The 25836-nt window shown below is 42.5% G+C and overlaps 1 protein-coding gene across 2 annotated transcripts in view; it reads left to right on the forward strand.

The window, feature by feature from the left end:
* Positions 1-25836, forward strand: part of ZNF423 (zinc finger protein 423) — a 228363-nt gene that overhangs the window by 127815 nt on the left and 74712 nt on the right. Inside the window, exon 6 of one of the 2 annotated variants that reach the window (XM_081336148.1) lies at positions 5232-5321. The exons of the other annotated variant lie outside the window; for it this stretch is intronic. Coding sequence (XP_081192274.1) covers positions 5232-5321 — 90 coding nt within the window. The remainder of the gene's footprint in view (positions 1-5231; positions 5322-25836) is intronic. 2 annotated transcript variants of the gene reach the window in all.

The following is a 25836-nucleotide window of genomic DNA, read 5'->3' on the forward strand; positions in this document are numbered from 1 at the left end:
ACTTCTACCTGAGCACATTTGATCCAATGCTACGTTGCTTTGTTCCTTGACGTCCCTGAGCATAAAGCATAATTTTCCTTAATATATTCAGTCACATTTTGCTTCTTTTTCTTTTCTTTCTTTCTTTTTTTTTTACATTTTATCCCCAGCCTTCTTTCATTTGGTAGTTGAATAATGAAAGAATCCTTTTCACCGACATCTTTTTTTTTTTTTGCAGCTATTGTGTCAACATTTTCATTTCGCCTGATACCTTCGTAATTGGCTGTCATCTCAGCCTCCTGTTGTTTCTGCTCCTTTTTAACCGTGTTAAGATTCCTTTCAGCCCCCCAAATCAATTTTCATAGGTGGCTGTGATTAGCCCTGTTTAAACATTTCCAAGTGGTTTCGTATTTGCATACAGAGGTAGAAAAAGGAAGTGATTGAATCAAACATCTTTTTGGTAATCAGGTGCGAGCTTTGAGCGGTGACCAGCCTGGAGTTAACGTGAGGTTGGATATCCATCAACACCTGCTAATTAATGTGGCACACTTTCCTTAAAGTTTGCACACTATGCAGGCATGTGTGTAAGGGAAGCTTTAATTATAATGGCAGAGTGAAATTTTTTTGGAGTCTGCTGTCTTTGACCTTTTTTTAAAAAAAAAATTAGATAATTGATACCCTATCAGCTGAGCCTGGCAATGACTGATGCAAGTTGTCGTGGTTGTAAAATGGGTCAGCAAATGGCCAGATTTGATTTTATGACCTTCTCTGTGATGGTTGTTAAGTGAACACCACAGTCATTAAGTGAATGTTGCAGTCATTAAGTGAACCCATTGTTAGCTGTGGGCTGTTTTTGGCCCCCTAGAAATTGTAAGTAAATGCCAAAAGGAAGAAGAGGAGGAAGATGGTGAGGAGGAAGAGGACTGTGGGATCCTTCATGGTCTCTGTGCTTGGTTGTTTTCTTGCAGATGTTTTATTACCTAAACTAGGTAACGTCATCAGTGCTAGAAGAGAGTGGAATTTGTGAGGAGGAGGAAGATGATAATGAGGAAGAGGACTGTGGGGTCCTTGGTGCTCTTTGTGTTTGGTTGTTTTCTTGCAGATGTTTCATGACCCAAAGTAGGTAACATCATCAGTGCTAGCGGTGATGTAACCCAGTGTTGATGTCACCTACCAGCACTGATAATGTTATCTAGTTTGGGTCATGAAACATCTGCAAGAAAGCAACCCAGCTCGGAGAGCGCCAAGGACCCCTCATTTCAACCTACAAATATTCTTCTTTATTTATTGTACAAGTAGTCCTCAGCTTTTGAGCCCAAAATTGATGTTGCTAAGTGAGAAATTTGCTAAGTGAATTTCGCCCCCATTTTATGACTTTTCTTCCCACATTTGTTCAGTGAATCACCGCAGTTGTGAAATTAGTAGTGTGGCTGTTAATGAACCTGGTTTCCCCCATAACTTTGCTTGTCAGAAGGTCACAGAACGGAATCACATGATCCCGGGGACACTGCAACCGTCATAAGTGTGAGTCAACCATCCGAATGTAAATCACGCGGCCGTGGGGATAGTACAACGGTCATAAGGGTGAAACACGGTCCTAAGTCACTTTTTTCAGTGCCGTCATAACTTGGAATGGTCACGAAACAAACTCTTGTAAGTCAAGAACTCCCTGTAGATGGGTGCCTTTGTGTTGTGTCCGAGACTGGAACTTCGAAACTATGTCGTAAGTAGCTTTTCGGGGGTCCATCATAATTTCGAGCGGTCACTAAGTGATCAGTCATAAGCCGAGGACTTATTTGGAGAGGAAGATCAGCGTACAACTCTTAATTGCTAACAGGGCTTTCTCTTCAGTGACTACAAAAAACCCAAGGGAAAAGCTACTGTCTCTGCCTTTGGTTTACATCAACCATATGGTCTAAATCCTCCCGGGACGATACCACTTCACAATATTGCCGAGAAGAATGTGTGCTTCAGCATTTGTCCTATGTAAATCAATCTGAGATTACACACAAACATACAAAAGGCTTGTCCTGAAGGGGAAGAACCCTTGCGTCCTTGATGTGCTGAGTTTTGCTTTTGTTTTTTTGATTGGCAGGTAGTATTTGCCCCGGATATCCATTCCCTTCTTCCACCTAAGCAACATCACAAAGCCTTTTAGGGAGGGCTTCAGTTTCTGCCAAATTAGAGCAAAAATGTGAAATCAGTAGCTGGATCCCCAGTATTGAGGAATACCACAATGTGCTTTCTCTCTGCTTGTAGAGGAACACATTGTGTGTGTGTGGGGGGGGGGGGTTTTCCAGTTCTTCTGATTTGTAAACCATGGCTTATGATTATGTTACCAGTGAGCCGAACCATCATGCCTGGTCCAACAAGCCATGTTTAAAATAACCAGAATTTACTGTGAGGACGATCATTTGAGATCAGTTCCAGGCATACATCGCTGTCATCTATCCCCCGGGGCTGCTGAAGCTGGAGTGTTTTTGCTAGCACAATTCTTCTCTTTGGCGAGATATGTAGAAAAATGACTATTTGATGTACCATCACAGATCTCTGGTCAAAACGGGGAAAAGGGGAAAATGGGTTGAAGCCACTTTGCAAGTCTGAACAGATCAGTGTCATCTATAAGAACTATTCATACCTGCCCTGCTGTAGTAAACCGTGAGAATGTCCTTCTCTGAAAGACAGGAGAAGCAGGCGGAACTACAAATTAGGTAATGATAAAGGAGAGTAATTGTAGCTCAGGGTTGGTGGCTCTCTGAGGTTGGTGGTTTTCTTGCAGAAAAGTTGAGTCTTTTTATGACTCAACTAGGTAGCATCATCAGTGCTAGAAGGGAGGGGGGGTTGTACGTAAAGAGAGAGCAAACTCCCTTCTGATGATGTTACCAAGTTTGGGTAATGAAGCATCTTCAAGAAAACAAGCAAGCTCAGAGAACACCAAGGACCCCTCAGATTAGGTAATAGTCAAAGAAGAGACAATTTAACCTGCAGAAGCAACAAGGCTGTGGCAAATATCTCAGAACACAGCATTAATGCATACAATTCACAGAGACAGCCCATAACATGCCCATCAAAATATAAAACACCAGAACAGTTAATTGGTTGTTGTTGTTTTTTTAAAAACGCACACTACGAGTGATGGATAAAACGACGAATAAAATTTAATTATGTATGAGCAGTTATTAGCGTGGCTACGCCTATGAGCCTACATCAGGGGTAGGCAACCTTGGCTCTTTTATGACTCGTGGACTTCAACTCCCAGAATTCCTGAGCCAGTTGGCTCAGGAATTTTGGGAGTTGAAGTCCACGAGTCATAAAAGAGCCAAGGTTGCCTACCCCTGGCCTAGATTGTTTAGCTATTGGAACAGCAGTGCCCTCAAGATGATGTAGAACTTGCAGGCATCTAAAGAACCTTCTGAGGTGGTGGCGGGAGGACATTTCATCGCAATATTGTGAAACGCTTGAGGAATTTTCCCACAGTCACAATTAGGTTCATCAACCAATCCCCATTTGCAGTTCCAATATTGGCACCTGCTGTGATTGGTTCAGATTTGGGGGAGGACTATCCAGTTTTCCCTTGGAAGATCAAAGCCAAAGGGAAATCAGAAAATCCAAGTGCCTCAAATGGGGTATAAAGATTTACTGTAAGCTTAAGCTCTCTACAAGAATCTGAACGGCCAAAGCAAATTCAAGGTGGGCTGGACTTAGATCTCTTGTGAGTGTGAAGACTCGAGACGTATGGTGCATTTGACCCCTCCCTCAGGCTCAGCCTGGCCATCTCCTACAAGGTGCATTCTGCTGCTCATGGTTGGTACTTCTTAGTTTGAACCACCTAGAGCAGACATGTCAAACTCGCGACGTCACGTGATGTCACGCAACGTATTGGGATGGTTTTGCCATTGCCGGCAATGGGGTGGGTGTGGCTTCGGGATGACGCGTCCGGCTCGCGGGCCGGCACTTTGACACCCCTGACCTAGACGGACTGAAAACTAGGAGGAGAAATGTTCTTGTCTGAACTTTCTAGAAGGATGGAGACAAAGGAGAAACATACTTGATAGCCGTAGTGCTTCTCGGTTATTTCCTTACAGTGGTGCAAAACCCTTTTATTTTATTTTATTTCTTTTTTTAACTCAGCCTCTTTTAAGGACCGAGAGTCAAGATTTATCATGTCGTTAACAACCTTTCTTATTAAATTGTTGCATTTAAGCAAGAGGAAGCGGCAAACAAACAAAAATTATTTGGATGCTAGTTATGGAGCCAAATTTATATTGCAGTTTTAAATCTCTGGGTGTCAATTTAGTGCATTGTCTTTAATTAAAGGTCAACGGAAATTGAACTGTGAGCCTCAGGGAGGCTGCAAACGGGCCTACGAAGCTACAAGGCTGCCCATTAAAAAGGGTCCTTTTGCAGCAGATTTTATTCGATTGCCACCGAACCTTTTAAGTTGCAAGTTAGAAGTATAATGTTGCTCCCGATTTAGAACAAGGAGGCTCAGCATTCTGGGACTTCCTTGCGTTTCAGCTGTTCTTTGTGATCTTTCCCCCCATTCCAGTAGAGAACAATGGTTTCAATCAGAATACGCAAAAGTTAGTCTTGGTGTTAGGGATTTGGTTGGGGTAATTGCCTTCCAGTTTGATGGCATAAAGGTTTATCAAAGGATCTGGGGAAAAAAAGAACTCACGGTTATCTAAATCTAAATCTATGTTACAGCGTTGGAAATGTGGAGCTTATTGTTGGAAAGGGGTGTACATTTTGAAGCATTTTGAAAGATCCAGTTGAAATGTGATGTCCTTCCTTCCTTCCTTCCTTCCTTCCTTCCTTCCTTCCTTCCTTCCTTCCTTCCTTCCTTCCTTCCCTCCCACTCTCCCTCCCTCCCTTTCTTCCATCCTTCCTTCCTTCATCTATCCACTTTCCTTCAATCTCTCCCCCTCCCTCCCTCCTCCCTCCCTTCCCTCAATTTACCTTCCTTCCTCCTATCTCTCTGTCTACCTTCCTTCCATCTCTCTATCCCCTTTCCTTCCTCTCTCCCTCCCTCCCTCTGAATGGTGAGGGCACAGGGTTTCCTTTCCGTGGCCAGGATGGATGAAGGCAGAGGGCGAGGGAATACATGATGCTATTTTTCATAGCCCTCCTTCTAACCCAATGCCATCCACCTACCTTCTCTGCACATGGCAGGACTTTGTTTTGAATTCATCCATGAAGACTCCTTGCCACGTGGGGAGGAGTTGAGTTTCTCTGCCTCCTGTCTCTTATAGGTGCAGTTCCTGTTCCCCATGGTGAGGTCTTCCATTCTTTTCCAACCCCCATCTTACTGGAGAGGAGGATTAGCAAAAATGCTATCACAGGTAGGAAACACAGAATGTGATTCGTATTTGAAAGCACACATCTTTTTTCCCCCACTTGCCTCTAAGATTTCTCGGCGTTGTAGGCAGCATGCTTTTCAAGATTGGGCTCACGTGTTGCACTAAACTATGGTTGAATTAATCCTGGCTTATTGGATAAGCCACAGTTGGCTGGATTCTCATAATGCAGAACAGCCATATAATCTACTTTCTTGCCCTGAGAACTTCTGGTGAATGCATAACGACTCTTTCAGAAGACGATGGGTGAAAATCTTACCCATTGACAATGGCAGATGATTTTAAGAAGTTTCCCAGTACTATTTCATCCTGGTGTTAAGCTAGCATGCAGGAAGTTGACATAGTTACTCAATTGGAGCTTGGTGTAAGTTGGCATATAAGTTTCAGCTCTGGTTTCCTTAGATCCAGATTTGGGGGGGGGAATCTACTCTGAAGACTTGTAAAGACCCCCAGGCTTTCCTGTGCCAGCTAGGTCTTCCATCATTCCTATTGTCCAACCTAATGTCTCCAACATTATGGCTTCCCAGCGTCACCTATCCAGCCAGAACCTTCAAAGGGTTTTGGGTTAAGATCCACCCTTGCCCTTGCAAAGATGCATTTCCCCAAAGCGGGCAAAATCAGGACAAAACCGGAATTTGATTGAACTGAAATGTAAGCTTAATTAAAATGAAATTAAATTACTTACACTGTAAGAATATGATTAGAACTACACATTTATTAATTTTCCCCTTTCGGTTATATTAAAAATTGCAAATTCAGCAGCAACTGTTGAAGCCCTTTTTGGGTGGCAACCAAGCTAGATGACAGCATTGAGAGGACTTTGTCTAGCTGAGAAGCTAAGCAGGGTTAGGGTTAGTCCTGGTCAGCCCACAGGACCTTTGGAGACACCTCCACATCTCAATGGAGGTGTAGTTTGTGCACCCTTGTAAACCTTTCAGAGATGGGAATTCTCTCACTCTTTGCTTACACACATTGTTACTCTCTTAATGTCCTCTCCCTAATCCTCTGGTAGTTTCTTCTCCAAACCTACAATGCATTTAAGTCCTCAGCACCACACTATTCAACAATTCTATCCCCTCCCTTTTATAAAAAAAATGAACCTTCCACTAAATGTTTTATCTTTTCCCAAAGAAGAGGGAATACACCTATTCTTCAAAGCACCTGAAGGCAGGACAAGAAACATTAGCTGGAAACTAATCAAGGAGAGAAGCAACCTAGAACTAAGGAGAAATTTCCCGACAGTGAGAACAGTTAACCAGTGGAACCACCTGCCTCCAGAAGCTGTGGGTACTCCGTCACTGGAGGTTTTAAAGAAGAGATTGTCTGAAATGGTATAGGGTTTCCTGCCTGAGCAATGGGTTGGACTAGAAGACCTCTAAGGTCCTTTCCAACACTGATATTCTGTGTTCCCCTCCACGTCGCTCTGATTATTAATGCATTTCTTAAAAGCTGCTAATTACTCGTATACCCAATAGTAAGAAATGTTTAAAATATACAGCCCAGCAGTTAAATATGTTAATAGGGAGTTATTAAAGTGAAGTGTGGATTCTTGACATGAGTCTTAATAGTTCCTCTAAATCTGTTTTGATTTATTGAGTCGAAGTGGGAGGCATTAATACTGCTTGTCACACTTCGCAGATTTCCCAGGTTTCAATTTTCCATCCACTTGGACTTCTTAGTTCCGACTGGGGCAGTTAATGGTGCTGGTTTTGAACTACAAGTTCTACTGCCTGGGAATCCTTCTGATACTACAGGTAGTCCTCATCTTACAGCTGTTTGTTTAGTGACCGAAGTTAACAATGGCACTGGAAAAAAAAGGGACTTATGGCCATTTTCCACACACTTAGAACTGTGGCAAGAAAGGTCGTAAAATGGGACAAAGCTCAACAAATGTCTCATTTAGCTATGGAAACTTTGAGGTCAATTGTGGCTGTAAGCCGAGGACTGTATTTTACACACAAAACCTCGCTAGGTCTGCCTTTGGCAAATCATTCTGAAGAAACCCTCCGGTTTTCAAAGTTTAGTGGGCACAAGTTAGTTGAGTGAGCATTGATAGCAAAGCATCAACATCCTCAGATTCACTCCCTTCCTCCATTTCCAATTCTCTCCTTTAAGATGAGATCCCAATAAAATAATTGCCTCCAGGTCCTTTGGCCCAAGAAGAGCCAAAAGCATTTGTGGAAACTTTATTTTCTTATACAATAAATAGGCCTGTTGTTCTTGACCGTATTGCAAATCCTTGGAATTGTCAGTTAATTTTCTCAGGGGTCATGTAATCTCCAGGCATGTCCAAATGCAGGGGTGGAGATCTGCTTTTTCAGAACTGCATTCCTTTGAGGATAATATGTAGACAGGGCGAAAGCCAAAAGAAGTTATGGAACCTTTTCTTTTCTTTTTTCTCTAGCTCTGTCTTGTTCGGGCTTTTCTTTCTTTCTTTCTTTCTTTCTTTCTTTCTTTCTTTCTTTCTTTCTTTCTTTCTTTCTTTCTTTCTTTCTTTCTTTCTTTCTTTCTTTCTTTCTTTCTTTCTTTCCCTTTTCCCTCCCTTCTCTTCCTCCTCCTCTTCCTCCTGAGACTGCTTTAGCAACACTCTTGTGAGAAGTCCAGACTGGTTGTTAGCAAAAACAGTACTTGAAATTAAAGTGCAGACAAAAGGCATTTTCGATCGACGTTTGAAATAGGTTAAAAAAAAAACATTAAATCTACTCATCAGTTGCTTACTTTTTCTAAAGAAAACACTTACCTGGTTGGAAGGAAAAATATACCTTTGGGCACCTCCGCTGCCTTTTAAGCCTGGGAGAAGCCTAAGGGGGCAATCTTCGTTTCAGCTCGTCTTCTTGCTGCAGTATATGCAATTCTTATTTTTCCCCCCTCCACTGCTTCCCCCCCCTTCCTTGAAGTCAATAGCTGAGTAAACAGAAAAACATGGGGTCTCCTCCAATCCACAAACCCAAATAATTCCTGGGATGCTGTTTTAATGGAGTTGTTTTACAGTCTTTAATAGTAATAAAAATTACTTATCCTTTGATCATCTCAACACAGGTATTACGGCGTATGCTTTTATGTTTATAATTGTTTGGGTATTTAATTATCAGGGAGCGCCATGGCTTAGTGGTTAAAGATGTGGAGTTTGTCAGCTGGAGAGCTGACAGCCAGGTTTGAGACCCCAGCGCCATGCGACAGGGTGAGCTCCCGTTTCTTGCCCCAGCTCCTGCCCACCTACCAGTTCAAGAGCAGGCAAATGCGAGTAGATTAATAGGTACCACTTTGGTGGGAAGGAAACAGCACTCCGTGAGCTGTTGGCATATTTATTTTTTATTTTTTATTTTAATTCCATTTATATCCCTTCTCCGAAGACTCAGGGCGGCTTACAAGCTTAGCAGTAGCCTTCATTCTATGTATATGCCTGCTTATTAGGGCTTTCACCCCCCCCAAGCGGCATTATTACAAAGTCAGCTTATTGCCCCCAACAATCTGGGTCCTCATTTTACCTACCTCGGAAGGATGGAAGGCTGAGTCAACCTTGAGCCTGATGGGATGCGAACCTGCACTAATTTCAGGCAGCTGGTGTTACTTAAGGAGGCATTAGCCCACTGCTCCACCAAGGCTCTATATAGCCATGCTGGCCACACGACCACGGAAATTGTCTTTGGACAGTTCTGGCTTCCTTGGCCAAGAAATGGAGAGGATCTTCGTGCCCTAAATTTGGACACAACTGGCAGGGAAAATCTTTACCTTTATTTAATTAGCAGTAGCACTTAGACTTATATACTGCTCCATAGTGCTTTACAGCCCTCTCTAAGCGGTTTACAGAGTCAGCCTATTTCCCCCAACAATCTGGGTCCTCATTTTACTGACCTCGGAAGGATGGAAGGCTGAGTCAACCTTGAGCCGGTCAGGATCGAACTCCTGGCAGTGGGCAGAGTTAGCCTGCAAAACTGCATTCTAACCACTGTGTCACCCAAGTTCTAATAGAGGACTAATCGGGCACCATCAATTGTATTGCCTAAATGGGTGGCATCGTCCAATGATGAAGAAAGCCATCTTTACCCACACATGGATAATAATCTTAACTGGCCATGTTGGAAATCCTGTTTGTTGGGATAAAGGCAGCCAAGTACAGTCCTAAGCCATTGGCTTATAGGTTTTCCTCAACTCCTGTTGATTTCTTGGCAGAAGTTGAAAAATGATTGATCCCGGCTTTCTGCTACAAGAGTGTTTCTCATTCTCAGCATTTTAAGATGTCTGGATTTCAACCTCCAGGATTTTCCAGCCAAGTTGCTGAGTGTTGAAGTCCACATATCTTATAGTTTTTTAATTGTTTTTAAATTTTTGTATTGATGTTTTAAACACCTTGTAAACCGCCCTGAGTCCTATGGGAAAAGGGCGGTATATAAATCTAATAAAATCTAAAATCTAAATCTAAATCTAGTTGCTGAGATTGAGAAACTCTGCTCTAGGATATTCATTGAATTTTCCAAGCTAGCCTGCAGCCTCAGAATTTGGGCACTAACCACATCGGATCCAACTCATTTTTCTGAGATTAGCCAACATTGGCTAAGTATAAGAGCCCTGGGGGTGCAGTGGTTAGAATGCAGTATTGCAGGCTAACTCTGTCCATTGCCAGGAGTTCGATCCTGACCAGCTCAAGGTTGACTCAGCCTTCCATCCTTCCAAGGTCAGTAAAATGATCCAGATTATCAGGGGCAATGTGCTGAATCTGTAAACCGCTTAGAGAGGGCTGTAAAGCACTATGAAGTGGTATATAAGTCTAATTGCTATTGCTATTGCTACCTGTCTGGGTGCAGTTCAAAAGTCATAGGGATATTTCTTCAGAAACTTCCCAGACTCCAGGAAATAATAATTTTTAGCATGAGAGAAGGTGACCGTGATACCCTACATGACTGGGTAGGGATCACCATTACTGTATTTCATTTGTTTCTATTTAAATGCAGACACATTTATAACCGCCCCGAGTCCTTCGGGAAAGGGCGGTATATAAATGTAATAAAAAAAATATTATTTTTTTCCCTGGATCTAAATGCTGCAGCTTGAGGCACCCAACTCAAAGGTTTCAGTGTGGCTTTTGACCCAGGAAAAAAAAAGGTGCAACCTGGTCTAAAATAGAACATAGAATCCTAGGGCTGGACGGGACCTTGAAGGTCTTCTAGTCCAACCCCCTACTTAAGGCAGGAGACCTTATACCATCCCAGTCAGATGATTGCCCAGTCTATTTTTGAAAAATCTTTGTTGTTCTTCTCTGCATCTGTTCTAGGGTCTCAGCATCCTTTTTGTATCCTTTGTGTGTGTGTGTGTGTGTGTGTGTTTGTGTGTTTTTGTGTGTGTGTAAATTGCCTATTTCCAAGTAAAACCCTGCCCATGATTTCCATTATGGCTGGATCTTTGGAAGATCTGAGCTTCCTGGATGGAGAGGACGCCATAAGGTTAATTGTTTTCTTTTGTTAGGACAGACCCGGTAGGGCTACTCACTTGCTAATTGCAGAAGGAAAAGACCCGTGGCCAGAGTTGGCTCCTGGACTTGCGTTAGTTTGTCCCCCACTCCGTGTCTGAACATTGCTTGGATAGTGCTCAGAATTCATTCATGGCTTGTTTTTCCTGTGCAGAGGAGATTTTATTTCAGTTCCTGTTTTCAGGATTACTTAGCCGCTGGCTTCCCTGCCAAACTGGCAGAGCTTGAAGGTTGACTTCCTGTACGGATGATGTAAAAGTGTCTGTGCAAAATTCTTCCTCTGCAGCCATTGGGAGATAAAAGCCAGCACACTGGGGATTACAAAGAGAGAGCCAAATTATATTTATAATATTAAAGTTGAGTGCATTTGCGGTTTTGCCGTCCTCTAGGGTTTTTCATAAGTAGAAAAACATGAATTAGCATTTTCCATTTCCATATATTGACTGGAAACATAACCTCCTCTCAATTAAGACCTATAGCTTTTGGGATGCATGCAACAATTTTATAAAATATTTACAGGGAGATTTGCATTTTACATAGCACTACCTTTTTTTTGAAAGGGGGGAAGAAAAGCTGAAGAAAGAAAAAGCGTTTTGGGTGGAGAGAGGAGGATTACATCTAGAAATGAACTCAACAACATTGCGATCTTAAAATTGTCCTCTGTCGATTGTGGTCACTAGTAATTCTCTTTGGGTTGATTTCCCCCCCCACCCCATTTTTTGCTCAGCCACGTAATTTTTCAACATCATTCTTAAAGGCCATATTCCTTACGGAAGGCTGCTCATTTCCCTTTTTGGAGCTCATAAAGGGGAAAAAAATCTATTTGCAACTCTGTGTTAGGGAAAAAAAGAAATAAGTGAAACATTTCTCTTTCTCGAACCCTCCCTCCTCTCCTTTGAATGTAAATGTGTGTTGTAAAGAACATAGCTATTTCCTGGATAATTTGCAGTTGTATATTTTATGTTAATTTCACCGAAAATATTGCACCCCTGCCAGGTTTAGTAGAGGCTCACTGTGATATGAATAATTTCTAGCAAATCATTTTTTTTCCTCATTTAAGATTTGGCACCTTTTAAAGATTTTAATAATAGCAACAAGGAAGAAGATTTAGAACAAGCAAAAACGGTGGGGAGAGAGAGAGAAAGAGAGAGACAGAGCGAGGGAGAGTAGCATGTTGCGAGTGAATGTAAACTAGGAAAAATAATTACATGGCAAACATTTTTCTACAGACGCTTTTTTTTTTGCTCCTTCCTTGTAATGTAATATCTATTTACTAAACTGTTTATTTTGGGCCCTCCGTTTACCATAAAATATTTATATTTGCTTTGCTGCAATAAAAAATATTGACAAAATACCACTGAGATTTTAAGAACAATCGGTGTTTCACTTCCTCGACAGCAGAAGCAGTGAATAGGTTGGGTGTGTAATGTGTGAGTACCACAATACACCCCCCACCCCCACCTTGCCTATTTTAGACAGGTGAAATTTCTATAATATTGTGGGCCAGTGTCTCTGCCCTGAACTGAAGGAATTTCAATATTTCTTCTTATATTAAATCATCTTCATTTGACAAAGCACCAGGGCTGCCATGGACCCTCACACCCCCCCCCCCAAGATGGCACTTTTCTTCTGGAATATTTATAAATTTGAGGAGGGGAACGTATCAAAAGGTTGCATACTGTTGGCTGACTCCTCTTTTCCTCCTGTTGTTGCTTGGACATGTAAGGCAGGTGAGCCCAGCCCTACAAAAAGCAATTGGATTTCAAATCCAGAATAACAAAATAACTGAGTGGGAAGGGACCTTGGAGGTCATCTAGTCCAACCCCCTGCTCAAGCAGGAAAACCTATATCATTTCAGACAAATGGTTGTCAATCTCTTCTTAAAAACCTCCAGTGTTGGAGTACCCACAACTTCTGGAGGAAGGTTGTTCCACTGATTAACTGTTCTCACTATCAGAAAACTTCTCCTTAATTCTAGGTTGCGTCTCTCCTTGGTTAGTTTCCATCCGTTGCTTCTTGTCCTGCCTTCAAGTGCTTTGGAGAAGAGGTTGGCCCTGTCTTCTGTGTGGCAGCCCCTGAGCTATTGGAACACTGCTATCATGTCACCCCTGGTTCTTCTTTTCATTGCACTAGACATACCCAGTTCCCACAACCGTTCTTCAGGTGTTTTAACGTAACTTATCACAAGGCTGGAGAACTTTATAACAAGGCTTATTATTTGTTCGTTTGTAAAATTTATTAGCTGCCCATCTTACCATTCGTATGTTTTAGCCTCCGGTCCTTTAATCATCTTTGTTGCTCTTCTCATCAATCTTTCTAGACTCTTTTTTATATTGAGGTGACCAAAACTGGATGCAATATTCTAAGTGGGTCTTGCCAAGACATTCATGTGACCTTGATTCCATCCCTTTGTTAATGCGGCCTAGTACTGCATTGTTGTTTTTTTTGGGCAGGGTAGGCTAACTGCTGCTTCAGGTCCCAGCCATCTCCCAATTCCCCCCTTTTCAGCTTTTATAGTCCCTCTGACCATAATTACTGGCATTTCCAATTTACTTTGAGGGGTGGGAAGCTTAGCATAAGCCCTAAAATAGACTTTTTTTCCCTTTCTTCCTTTCAGTCATGTCTAATTCTTGGAGACTGCCTGGACAAGTCCCTACAGTTTTCTTGGGAAGGTTTTCCAGAAATGCTGTACCATTGCCTCCTTCCTAGGGCTGAGAGAAAGAGACTGGCCCAAGGTCACCCAGCTGGTTTTGGGCCTAAAGCTGGACTAGAACTCACAATCTCCCATTTTTTAGCCTGGTGTTTTTACTACTAAACAGACTGGCAGTCAAAAGAGACGTACAGTCTTTGAAAACCTCAAGCGGGTGTGATACTGTTTGACTTCCTCTCTCTGTGGCCTTCAGATCACAAAAATCATTGGGGGTAGCCATTGGTGACTAGTTTCAACAGATGCCACCACTGTCTTTTCAAAGATGGAGGAATAGGGAAAATGTTCATGTGTGCCCCGCTCCCCAAGTTACTTCTTACTTTTCTATTCTTTATCAGTTGGTCTTCACCCTGTATGCTACATCAGTGTAATTGTTTTCCTGCATTCTTATCCATTAAAATAAATGGAGGTATTGGAAGAAGTCAAGCCATGAAGTAATCATTGTGATGTATATGTTAATGGTTTGGTTTTGCTGTCTGGACTGAAAAATATTGATCTCTTTGATCACTTCCGATACGAAGACAGACAATGAGTCATGGCTTTTCCATAGATGGGGCCTGGGAGATTTTCAACTAGGATCTTTTCCACCCAACCTGAAGGCTGGCTCAGGAATTCTGGGAGTTGAAGTCCACAAGTCATAAAAGAGCCAAGGTTGCCTACCCCTGGACTAGGTCTTCTACATAAGTACGTCGCTAAACCTTCACCCTGCCTGAGGCTTCAGGACTGGCTGTCATGGTTCTGACTGATGAACCCAATGCAGCAAACATCTTCAAGATGTTCTGATCTCTTAATGTAAAACTTTTGACTACACCACTTCACCATGTATGAAAGCAAAACCAGCTCTGGCAAGACCACCCAACCCCACATAATAAAATCATGCAATTCTCCCTCCTCCCTCTTGATCAGGTCATGTTGCCCAGTTAGGTGGAAAAATATTGTTGTGAGAAAGTGTCTCTGGGACTGGCCAAATACCTGGTGCACCGTCCTTGATTCTCACGGTCGGGCTTCTTGATTTTTGAAGTCTGCATTCCAAACCCTTTCTCTCCCCTCAAGTTCATTGGCAAGCTGAGAAGCAATAATTGTCGCACCAGCAAAACTGTGCTTCAAAACTTGACACTGGCATTTGGACTTGGGCTGCATTGTCCTTGGGATTCAATCTCTAAACTTTTGGCTTGCCTGGGCTGCACTGAGTGAAGAGCCATCTTGGGCCACATATAAAATATATAATAAAGTTACTGTATATAACTCACATAATAATGTTAAAGGTTTATGATCTTGTAGGGCCATATTATTACTACTGCATGAAGCCTTTAGGCCGTGGGTTGGACGTGCCTGTTCTAAAAAGTATAGGCTATGTGAAGGTATTTCTTGCCATTAACTCCTTAAAGCATCTGTATCTTTTCCTGGGCTGTCACATATTCATGAGATTTTTTCCAGTGGGGATCCTAGATATGCACACCAACGTGTGTTCACAATTCATTTAAATCAGTGTTTTTCAAACTTGGCAACTGTAAGATGGGTGGATTTCAATTCCCAGAATTCCCCAGCCAGCATGCTTCAAGATGCATGGACTTTAATTCAGCGTAGCTGGCTGGGGAATTCTGGGACTTGAAGTCCATGCATCTTAAAAGTTGCCAAGTTTGAAAAGCACTGATTTAAAGAAATGTATGCTTTTTAAAAAAAGAAATTTTACAATCATTTCCCCCCCCCATTTTTATGACGCTATAAGTTGTTTGTTGAGAGGGTGCCTATATAATTTGTATGACGCTTCATGATGTATGTCTAAAATGAGAAATAAGAAAATGCATTCTTCCTTTTAAGCCAGTCATACTTGTAAGGTATGAGCATAACTTTGTTAGCCTACAGCATTATTGTAAATATGCAACAAGGTAAATTACTTTCTAATAAACCATTAAGCTGTAGTCAAAATGGAAAGAGAGCGAGGAAAGGAAAGCAGCTGGTTTGGATAAATATTCTTGGACTTACACGGAGAACTTGTTTTTTTTTGTTTATGCTCCTATAGCCAAGATTGTCTAAATTTTGTGGCCACAAAATCTGAGTAGAAAAAGGTTTAGAGGCCAGAGGTGGAAGAAGTTGGGTATCACATTCAGACCTGGCAATTCAGCTTGCTTATCCCATTGAGTCCAATGGAAATTATGTGGGATGGTTCAAGGAATGATCTCAATGTCTAGACCGAGGCATTGATTTCCTAAAATGCAATTGGGGTGAGCCAGTGTGGAGATTATGGATTTACTGGTGGGTTGTTGCTTTTTTTGGGTCATTGTTCATCATTGAAATTTGACCTCTATTGGCCAGGAGGTTGGGATTCCTGATGTAAATTAATATGGGGTTCCTATTTAAATTGGCTCCTGGTAAAGTAGGGATGCAGAAGGTCGGCAGTTTGGCGGGTCGAATCCCGAGTGCCGCGTAGCAGAGTGAGCTCCTGTTACTCGTCCCAGCTTCTGCTAACCTAGCAGTTCGAAAGCACGTAAAAATGCAAGTAGAAAAATAGGGACCACTCCGGTGGGAAGGTAACAGCGTTCCGTGCGCTTTTGGCGTCCAGTCATGCCAGCCACATGACCACGGAGACGTCCTCGGACAAGCGCTGGCTCTTCGGCTTTGAAACGGAGATGAGCACCGGCCCCTAGAGTCGGAAACGACTAGCACGCGTGTGCGGGGGAACCTTTACCTTTACCTTTAAAGTAGATTACCCACCTCCTTCTACGGTGTATCTTTAAGACCTTTTATCACATTAGAAATCATTAGTCTCAGCAGCAATCTGAAAAAAAAGAAAAACCAGCCCGATCTGGGTGCGTTAAATGGAAAACAACCGAATTCCATTAATGTTCTGCAAAAGAAATATCAATTTGCAATTGAAAATAAATTGTATTGAGGTGCCCCTAACTTTCCCTTTAAGGCATAGATAGGTCACTGGTTCCCCAGGGGAGGTAAATTTATTTGGACTTAATGAAGTTTTTGGCCTTTATGTTGGGAAAAAAATCACATCACAAAAGAACCCCTTCCCTTTAAATTAACAGGAGGTGATCCAGATTTTGAAGCAAGTCTTTTCTTGCTCATAGCTATTCTGTCGAGAAGCCCTTTAAATTTTGAGCTTGCTTTCTCAGTCTTGGCTCTTTTCATCTTTGCAAGTACCTCAAGAAGAAGTACGGTATCTTGCCAAAGAACAAAAGGAGGTGCATCTTAGAAGGGAACATCAGATATGCCGGGTCTGTGTTTGTTTGGTTTTGCTGTTGGTATTATTGGTAAAAAAAACACAAGAAGACAATAGAAATGGGATTCAGTTCAAGATCAAGTAGATACTGGAGAGGACTTTTAAGTTCTTAAGAATTGTCCCCATGTACTATCATTGAGGAAGGAAGGAAGGAAGGAAGAAAGGAAGGGGGGAGGGAGGGAGGGAGGGAGGGAGGGAGGGAGGGAGGGAGGGAAAGACAAGATGAAGGAAGGAAGGAAGGGGATAGAAGGAAGGAAGGAAGGAAGGAAGGAAGGAAGGAAGGAGGGAGGGAGAGACAAGGAAGGAAGGAAGGAAGGAAGGAAGGGGATGGAAGGAAGGAAGGAAGGAAGGAAGGAAGGAAGGGGATGGAAGGAAGGAAGGAAAAAGAAGGAAGGAGGGAAGGAAGGAAGGAAGGAAGGAAGGGGATGGAAGGAAGGAAGGAAGGAAGGAAGGAAGGAAGGAAGGAAGGAAGGAAGGAAGGGGATGGAAGGAAGGAAGGAAGGAAAAGGAAGGAAGGAGGGAAGGAAAGAAGGAAGGAAGGAAGGAAGGAAGGAAGGAAGGAAGGAAGGAAGGAAGGAAGGAAGGAAGGGTTGGTTTTCCTAGAAAACAATAGCAAAAGACAGCCAGGGTTCCTTATGAGTTTTTTTGATTATTTTCATAGGGCTACTGTAGGACTTCACTGAACATTTAAATCGTGAGGGTCAAACCATTTTGACTCAAGGCAATATCTATCTTTTTACATGTGTCTGGGACTCTATTTGGCTGAAACAAAACAGAAAGTGAGTGTTTTCATACATAGCTAATGACAATTCGCCCTGCAGTGTTGATTCCGCGATGTGCTTTCCCCCATATTTTCCAGGCTTAGAGCCATCTCAGCTTCTGTAGCCCTCATCAATGTTGGCAAAGTGGCATTGGGAGAAGCATGAAGAAGCCTTTGGTGATGTCTGCTAGATCCTGTGTTCTAAATCAAAATGATCCAAGTTAGCTCATTCATCTCACCATTAATCTTTTAGTAGGTCAGAAACTCAGTAGAGTCACCTGCTTAATAAGTGGGAAGTAGTTCAATGACTTCTATACTACCTCAACTTGGGTGTCTACAGGGACAATTCAAACGTCCATGAGAATGTCAGCCCACAATTCTGACAGCTTGTGTGTACTTGGTTCAAAAATCGGAATGCGGGTGTCCAACAACAATATAATTTTGAAGATGCCACTTTAGGTTTGCTGTGGATGCTATTGCCCCTAAAAGATCTTAAAGTTGTAATATCTGGTTGCAGCTGCTGAGAATTTTATTACATTTCTACTCAGTTCCTTATATTCTGGAGGAAGTTGGTATCAATGATATGATACTCCATTTTGGACAACTCATAGTAGCTCTTTGGAGCTTTCAGAGATAGAAAAACCCTGCAAGGGTGATCTGTTTTTAAAATTATGCATGGCATAGATTGGGAAGTGGTTAGAGATAACCTTTTAAGGTCACTAAATGACCTCAGTCATTATATATTGTAGTAATGAGTGATGGTTCTTAAGAGGGATTTTAAAAGATCTGCCAATGGCTATTAGCCACAGCAGTTGAGTTGAATAGCCACGTTCAGGCATTATAAGTACTGTAGGCAGAAATAGATAAGAGTTTTTTCCTTTCTGCATCTATGCTGCTCCTCTGGAAGTTGGATGCTCAGCTGATGGTCCTCTGGATATATCTAGCATAGTATTACTCAACTATGGCAACTTTAAGATGTCTGGACTTCAAGTCCCAGAATTTCCCAGTGAGCATGTTGGGGATCTAGCATCTTTGATAGCATTTAATGAAATCCATATGGGTAAAAATGTTCTTCTGCTCCCTTTTCAAATAGCTTTTTTTTCTTAAGGTCCTTTAAAAAAAAGGCATTGCTCAAACGGGCAGTAATGTTTGTGTGCATGTTTACAAAATAAATGGATCACCAGATTGTTCTTAGGTTGTGACAGCATTTAGGCAGCATTTTGTTGCCCAGGCCCAGAATGGACTTCCGGAAGTGGCATCCACACAGAGAAATGGTTGTTTACCTATTTGAATCCCACCACTGCTTTGACCCTTAACTAAATCAGTTCAGGTCTAGCAGTTGCATTTACACAATGAGCAAAGGTTGCCTCATTTGAGCCATGGTTAAGCCATGGAGGTTTTGTAGCATAGTTTGTGGTATGAATCTGGCCTGTTGGGTTAGCGTATGGTTCAGTCTAATGTGTGAACCCAGAAAATGGCTGAACTCCGTAACCAAGGTTTTTTTTTTTTTTGGTGAGTGCAGGTTTAGAAATATAAAAAGGGAAGAGGCTATATATGTATGTACCTTTGCCTGGGGTAAATGCTTGCCACTCGCTGCAATGCAGTGACACCCACTGACAGAATGTAAGCATAACACATCGTTAAAGCATAAAGAAAGTAATTAAGTTATTGTTCGACAGTCTTACTTTTATCGGGTTATGACCTCATCTGCTAATTTCTAGATCTTCGGCCAATTTCAGTGTTCTAACTCGGTATTTTTCCACCTCAGCAACTTTTAAGAGTTGTGGACTTCAAGTCCCAGAATTCATCAGCCAGCGTGCTGGCTGGCGAATTCTGGGAGTTGAAGTCCACATCTCTTAAACTTGCTGAGGTCGAAAAACAGTGTTCTGACTAATACTATGCAAAAAAATTCTCTTGCATTTTCCCCTGTTCCAGTTTGATCAAAGAAAAATGGTTTTTTTCCCCAAATTCTTTCAAAGGAGAGGAGAAGCTAGGTGAAGTTTTCACAGATGTGATATATACTGTATTCTTATAACACCTAGTTAAGTTTCAAGATGGTCCGGAGATGTTTGTGGAAATCCTGTTCTGCTGGATATACAGTTGTTTCTCTGTTGGTCTACCTTTTTTTTTCTGGCTTCCCACACTTTGGTGAAATCCTTCAGGAGAGAAATATTTCCATCTGGCTTATTTAAATTGGAAAAATGCTAACAGGAGTCTTCATCATGTGTTAACTGGCAACAAGAGCCTCATCAAGTAGACCATTTTTCCACAAGACTATCAACTCAAAAACATCACTAGGCAATATTAAGAGGGACTTCTCAAGCATCCTAGTATTAAGATACTCAAACATGCTTCTTTTTCAGAGGAAGACAATCTGAAAGATTTAAACAAGTCAAGATTTAATATTAATGGAACTAAGTCTCTGACTTGGTTTTAATGGGCAAGGCTGTATTTTTATATCCAGGCCAAGATTAAACATTTTCATTTGAATGAAACTTTATTGTCAAAGTACAACCATGTATACATTGAGATTGGCTGAGCCTCCCTTCGTGCCCCCACCCCCAACTTACAGTGACACAAACCCTCCATCTTATTACACCATGCGAGCTAATTGCACAACGCACCGGCCTCACAAGTCAATCATGCATAAAGTTTATAAAATTATTTCCCGTTCAAAAGCCTAACAGCCCATGGATAAAAGCTGTTCTTCAGCCTGTTGGTACGGCTGGTTATACTCCTATATCTCCTACCCGATGGTAGGAGAGTAAAGAGATACCGTCCAGGGTGTGAGTCATCCCTGAGAATTTTCCTCACTCTTCCAAGGCAGGAGCCCTGGTGAGGTCATCCAGTGGTGTCAGGGGACAGCCCACGATGTCTTGTGTTGTGCTCACCACCCTCTGTAATGTTTTCCTATATGTGGCTGTCAGACCAGCATACCAAACCACAATACCATACGAGAGGACGCTCTCTATAGTAGACCGGTAAAAGAGGGTCATTAGCCATTGTTCTACCCTGTTCTTCCGCAAGACCCTGAGAAAGTGAAGTCTCTGTTGGGCCTTTCTGGCCACCTGGGTTGTATTAACTTTCCAGGTAAGATCTTCGCAGAGGTAGACTCCCAGAAATTTAAAGGAGGAAACTCTTTCCACACAGTCCTCCCCGATGTAAAGTGGGGCATTTGGAGCTGGGCGGCTGGTCAGCGGAGTGATTATAAATGTGGTAGGCTGAATTGAATTTTGCAAAAAAAAAAAAAAAGAGCAAAGACAAAATGAATCAAGCAGCAATTTTTTCGTGTACTGTACAATGGCAGAAACTGGTCTTCATCTGTCACTGTAGATCTTTTTTTTTGGGGGGGGGGGGAAATGGGCATGTTAATATGCCTGTCCTTTTTTTCCTCTTTCTTTTTTAAGAAAAATCCTTGAGCCATGCTGAAGAAAATAGAAGAGGCAAAATAGAAATTTGAATATGCTCTGCTGAGTTTCTTAAACTTCTTGAGGTGATTTCTTAAAGAAGAGTCACCAGTGATCAGGAAACCACAATTATTTTGTAACGGGTGGCTCCTCTAATTAAGTGCTTGGACAAAGGAAGGTTAAGATTTTCCATCCCATTTTGAGCAACTCTGACTTTCCTGCCATGAAGTGTTCACCTGTCCCATCCTTCACCCGTAATGCGTACAATAATTCCTCATTTAATTCCCCTGAGCATTTTTCTCCCCTACCAGCGTACATAATGTGGCTTGAGGAAGAATTATTAATAGCTTCCTTTTTCTGTATGCTGAGAAAACCTTTCCAGCCTAGGCATTGGAACCAGACGATTTTGAAGACAAATGCAGAAGGCGATCAAGGCCACCGATGGGACATTGCCAAACATCGGCCCAGAACTGCTGGTCCTCCTGAAGACCCGGTGCCATCCCAATGCAATCCAGCCCTGTTTGGACTTTGGGGAGCAAATCCTTCTCTTGTGAGCCAGGCAGTTGCTTGGCAGAAGAAGGGGAGGCAATAGCGATGTGGGTGGGGGCTGGCAGGAGCTGTGCATGCACCCCGGGTGGGAGGCTGGGGAGCCCAGAAGATTGAGGAAGAATTAGGTTATTACATTTTCCCCTTAATTCTTTATCAGAGCAGCTCCCTTCTCCCTCCTTCACCGGAGAGGAGGAGCAAGGAATGAAAGAAATCAATGCTCTCTGATTTTGTAATTTCCCAGGGTGCTTCTCTTGGAGCACCGGGTGCTTGGAGAGGTGACATAGCCGGTCATGGAAGCTCGCATCCCTTCCTCCTCCTCCTCCTCCTCCTCCTCCTCTCTCCCCCCCACTCCACTCCACTCCCCCTTTTTCTTTTTTCCCTTCCCCTCCTTCCCAGTGAAAGAATTTCATTGGAATTTCACAACCTTGGCGTGCTTTTGTGAAAACACTCATTTGGGTTTGCACCAAGCCGCTAATGGCGGATGCGAATCCCATGTACATTCGGTGCTCGTTATGGCATGGAATGCGCCGTTAATAATGCATCTGTGAAACTCAGCTGCGAGGGAGGCAAATAATTATCCCACCGTCGCGTTCCCTGCTTTAGTGTCATCACAACTGGGGCTTCATTAAAAGTCCTGACAGTAGAGATGTTGTGTGGTGGAGGCCTCTGCGTGCATGTGTGTGTGTGTACACATGCATGTGAGAGATCTGTGTGTGCGTATTACATACATATATATATATATATATATATATATATATATATATATATATATATATATATATATATATATATATATATATATATATAAATTTAAATTAACTGCAATGCTATGGCTCAGAGGTAATTTGACTTTTTGAAACTGTGGAACCCCTGTGAATTTACTTCTTCCCTCTCCCTCCGATTGCGTGTCAGCTGATCATCCCCAGAAGAACAAAAGGTTTATCTGAAGCTATGAAGCATATATTCACCAGCTCCTGGAATCTAGATTAAAAATAAGAGAGAGAGAGAGAGAGAAAAGGAAAAGGCGAAGAGAAAAAAATATCAAAGGACTCCATTGAACATGTTAATACCTAGCAAAATGTACACAGCTAGATGCTAAATCTTAACAGGGATTTAAGCCCTTGGAAAAATGATCCTCTGATCAGGTCTTCCTGAGTCGGTTCCCTCGTAAATGGGGAACCAAGCGAAAAAATGGGAGATAATAAAAGGGGTTTTGAATAAAGAGGATACTTATGTGCCTGTTGATGGGATTGATTGATTGACTGATTGACCGGGATAGAGACTTGACAGGATATTGAAGACTGACTACTAGATACGAAAGAGTGGTATATTTTGGTAAGCTGTACCCTTTCCCCCCGAAAATAAGACCAGGTTTTATATTAATTTTTGCTCCAAAAGATGCATTAGGTCTTATTTTCTGGTTAGATCTCATTTTGGGGGAAATATGGTACTAAATGCATCCATCTGGCTGACAATCTTAACTGGGGCTTATTTTAGGGTTAGGGGTTTTATTATGAGCATCCTGAAAAATCATGCTAGGGCTAATTTTCTGGTTAGGTCTTATTTTTTGGGGGAAATGGCATGTTCACTGAGGGAGTAACAGCCAGGCAAAGAGAACCACTGTCTAAGCTAGAACATGGCTTGTTTGATTTTGGCATAGAACAGTGGAACTTAACCTTTTCTTCACCAAGGACCCCTTTTAAATACCTTTTATGGCCATGGACCATAGCTGCTTAAGTCAAGGTTTAAATCATAACATTTCTTTGAGTCTTTGCAGACCCTCTGTGATGACGTTCCAGCACCCCCTTGCCCCCCCCTGCCCCGCCGGGATCCACGATCACAGGTTGAGAATCAGTGGCATAAAATGTTTTGTGAACCTGGCCATTTCTTCAATTAGAATGTGGTTTATGACTTAACATGACTATAAAAAGGTAAAGGTTCCCCCGCACATGCGTGCCAGTCGTTTCCAACTCTAGGGGCCGGTGCTCATCTCCGTTTCAAAGCCAAAGAGCCAACGTTTGTCCGAGGACGTCTCCGTGGTCATGTGGCCGGCATGACTAGATGCCAAAGGCGCACGGAACGCTGTTACCTTCCCACCGTAGTGGTCCCTATTTTTCTACTTGCATTTTTACGTGCTTTCGAACTGCTAGGTTGGCAGAAGCTGGGACGAGGAACAGGTGCTCACTCTGCTACGCGGCACTCGGGATAGGTCTATAAATAAAAATCTAGTCAACTAAAAGTCAGCACTAAATTGGGGTTAGGTAAGAGTCAACAGAATTCAAGAGGAACTGGATTTAGACCATTTGTGAGAATGTAATGTCTTCAGGCTGATTCCTCACTTATCTCCACCCGCAAGCTCTGCCTGTCCTCCTCTTTCACCTTACTATCTCCGCATCTACGTCAAGCAATTTCCTTCAGGGATTGTGATTCTGTTATGGTACATCCAGATGGTTATTGAACCTCTTCTTCCTTTTTCCAAGTGAGCCTAATCTTATATGCCTGTTTCCTTATAGAGCCAGCTGAATCTGAATCAGGGGTATCAGTTTGGGTGAGATTCTTCCCGCTAATATTATTATTATTAATTTAATTTGTATACCGCCCTTCTCCCGAAGGACTCAGGGCGGTGAACAGGGCAATACATAATAAAAAACAGGATACAAAAATTAAAAAGTAATTAAACAGCAATGCCCGTAAATAAATTAGTACACATTAAAAAGTTAAAACCGATTTATAAAACCCAACCCCATCCCATCAGGCCAGGCCAGCTTGTTCATAAAGGAAGGTTTTGAGATCGCGCCGGAAGGAGCGAAGGTCGGGGGCCATCCGGAGCTCAACCGGCAAGCGGTTCCACAGGTCTGGCGCGCCCACAGAGAAGGACCTCCCCCTGGAGGCCACCAATCGACATTCTCTGATCGGAGGCACCCTGAGGAGGCCCTCTCTGTGGGAGCGCACTGGACGGAGGGAAGTTGATGCCGGCCGCAGGTGTTGCCGTAGGTAACATGTAGGGCTTTGTAAGTCATCACTAACACCTTGAACCTCACCCGGAGGGCAACCGGCAGCCAATGCAGCTCGCGGAGCAAAGGTGTAACATGGGAGTATCGGGAAACCCCCAGCACAACTCGCGCGGCTGCATTCTGCACCAGTTGGAGTCTCCGAGTGGACTTCAAGGGCAGCCCCATGCAGCCCCATGTAGTAAGTCTTGAGCTTTTGAATTATTGCAATGGTGTCTTCTGAAGGACAAAAGCATCAAGGATGCATTTCTTAGTAATGCCTAGTCAGGATAGTTGCAGTTATAGATTGTGCTAATTAAATTCTATGGGTTTGGTACAATAGGATTTAAAAGGCTGTTTCTAAGAATGAGAGAATAAGTCTTTGCCTTTTTGTCTCTTATAAGAGATAAAGATGTTAATAAGAAGAATTAGAGCAATAGACCCAAGTCCAACACCAGTCATTTATTGATTGATTTCAGGTATTAATGTCTTGCCTTTTGGGTGAGCAACTCATGAGATGAAGTTTAAAAGTTGCAAACAAAAATACAATGAATGGAACCAATCTGGGTCGGTCACTAAGATCAAAGCTTTATTCTTCCAAGCTTTGGGGTTCATGCTGGAGCCCATTATTAGGGAAGTTCCTTGATGATGGGCTTCAGCACGAGACCCTAAAACTTGGGAGAATAAATCTTTGGTCCTGGTTGCCGACCTAGATTGGATCCTACAAAATTATCCTAGGACATATATATTTATTTTCATTTGTGAGACATACAGTGAATGTCATTGGAAAACAAATAGAAACACCTCTAATCACTTCTCATGGATTACTTGGTGATGTTTCAAAAGTTCTTCCTTTCTTGGAGGGCCAGGAAGGAAGAACCTTTGAACAGGCCCCTGTTTTGTTTCAGACTTGGATTTCAAAGGGGGTCTTTGATTAAATCATCCCCTTGAAGCTCTGTGCAGCCTTAGTCTTCACCTGTCTTGAAGGAAGCATCCAGCTGAGCAGATTTCTTGCATGGCCTTTCTTTGACTTCCTCATCCAATCTCCAGGGATTTTCCCACAGATGCTGATGGTTCTTAGACATAAATATGGCGGGCTGTAGCAGAAATGCAAAAATCTGAACAGCACCATTCCTTGCAGGTAGGAAGCACCAAATTCCATTTTCACCCAAAGAGGGATCTTGCAAGGCTAAAAGAGACCTCTTCAGCTTCAAAGCTCCTGCCAGTCATAACATCTCAGAGTCACTGCTGTGGCCATATAAATCATTTCTTAAAAATGTACTTAGTTTTCCTCAATCGGGGACCTTTCTCATAATTTGCTGTCAGAACAGGCTTTGAGCATGAAAACTGTGGTCCACACGAATATTGACAAGAGGTGTCAAACGCCA

The sequence above is a fragment of the Vipera berus genome, assembly GCF_964194415.1.
Source record: "Vipera berus genome assembly, chromosome: 10".
NCBI lineage: Eukaryota > Metazoa > Chordata > Lepidosauria > Squamata > Viperidae > Vipera > Vipera berus.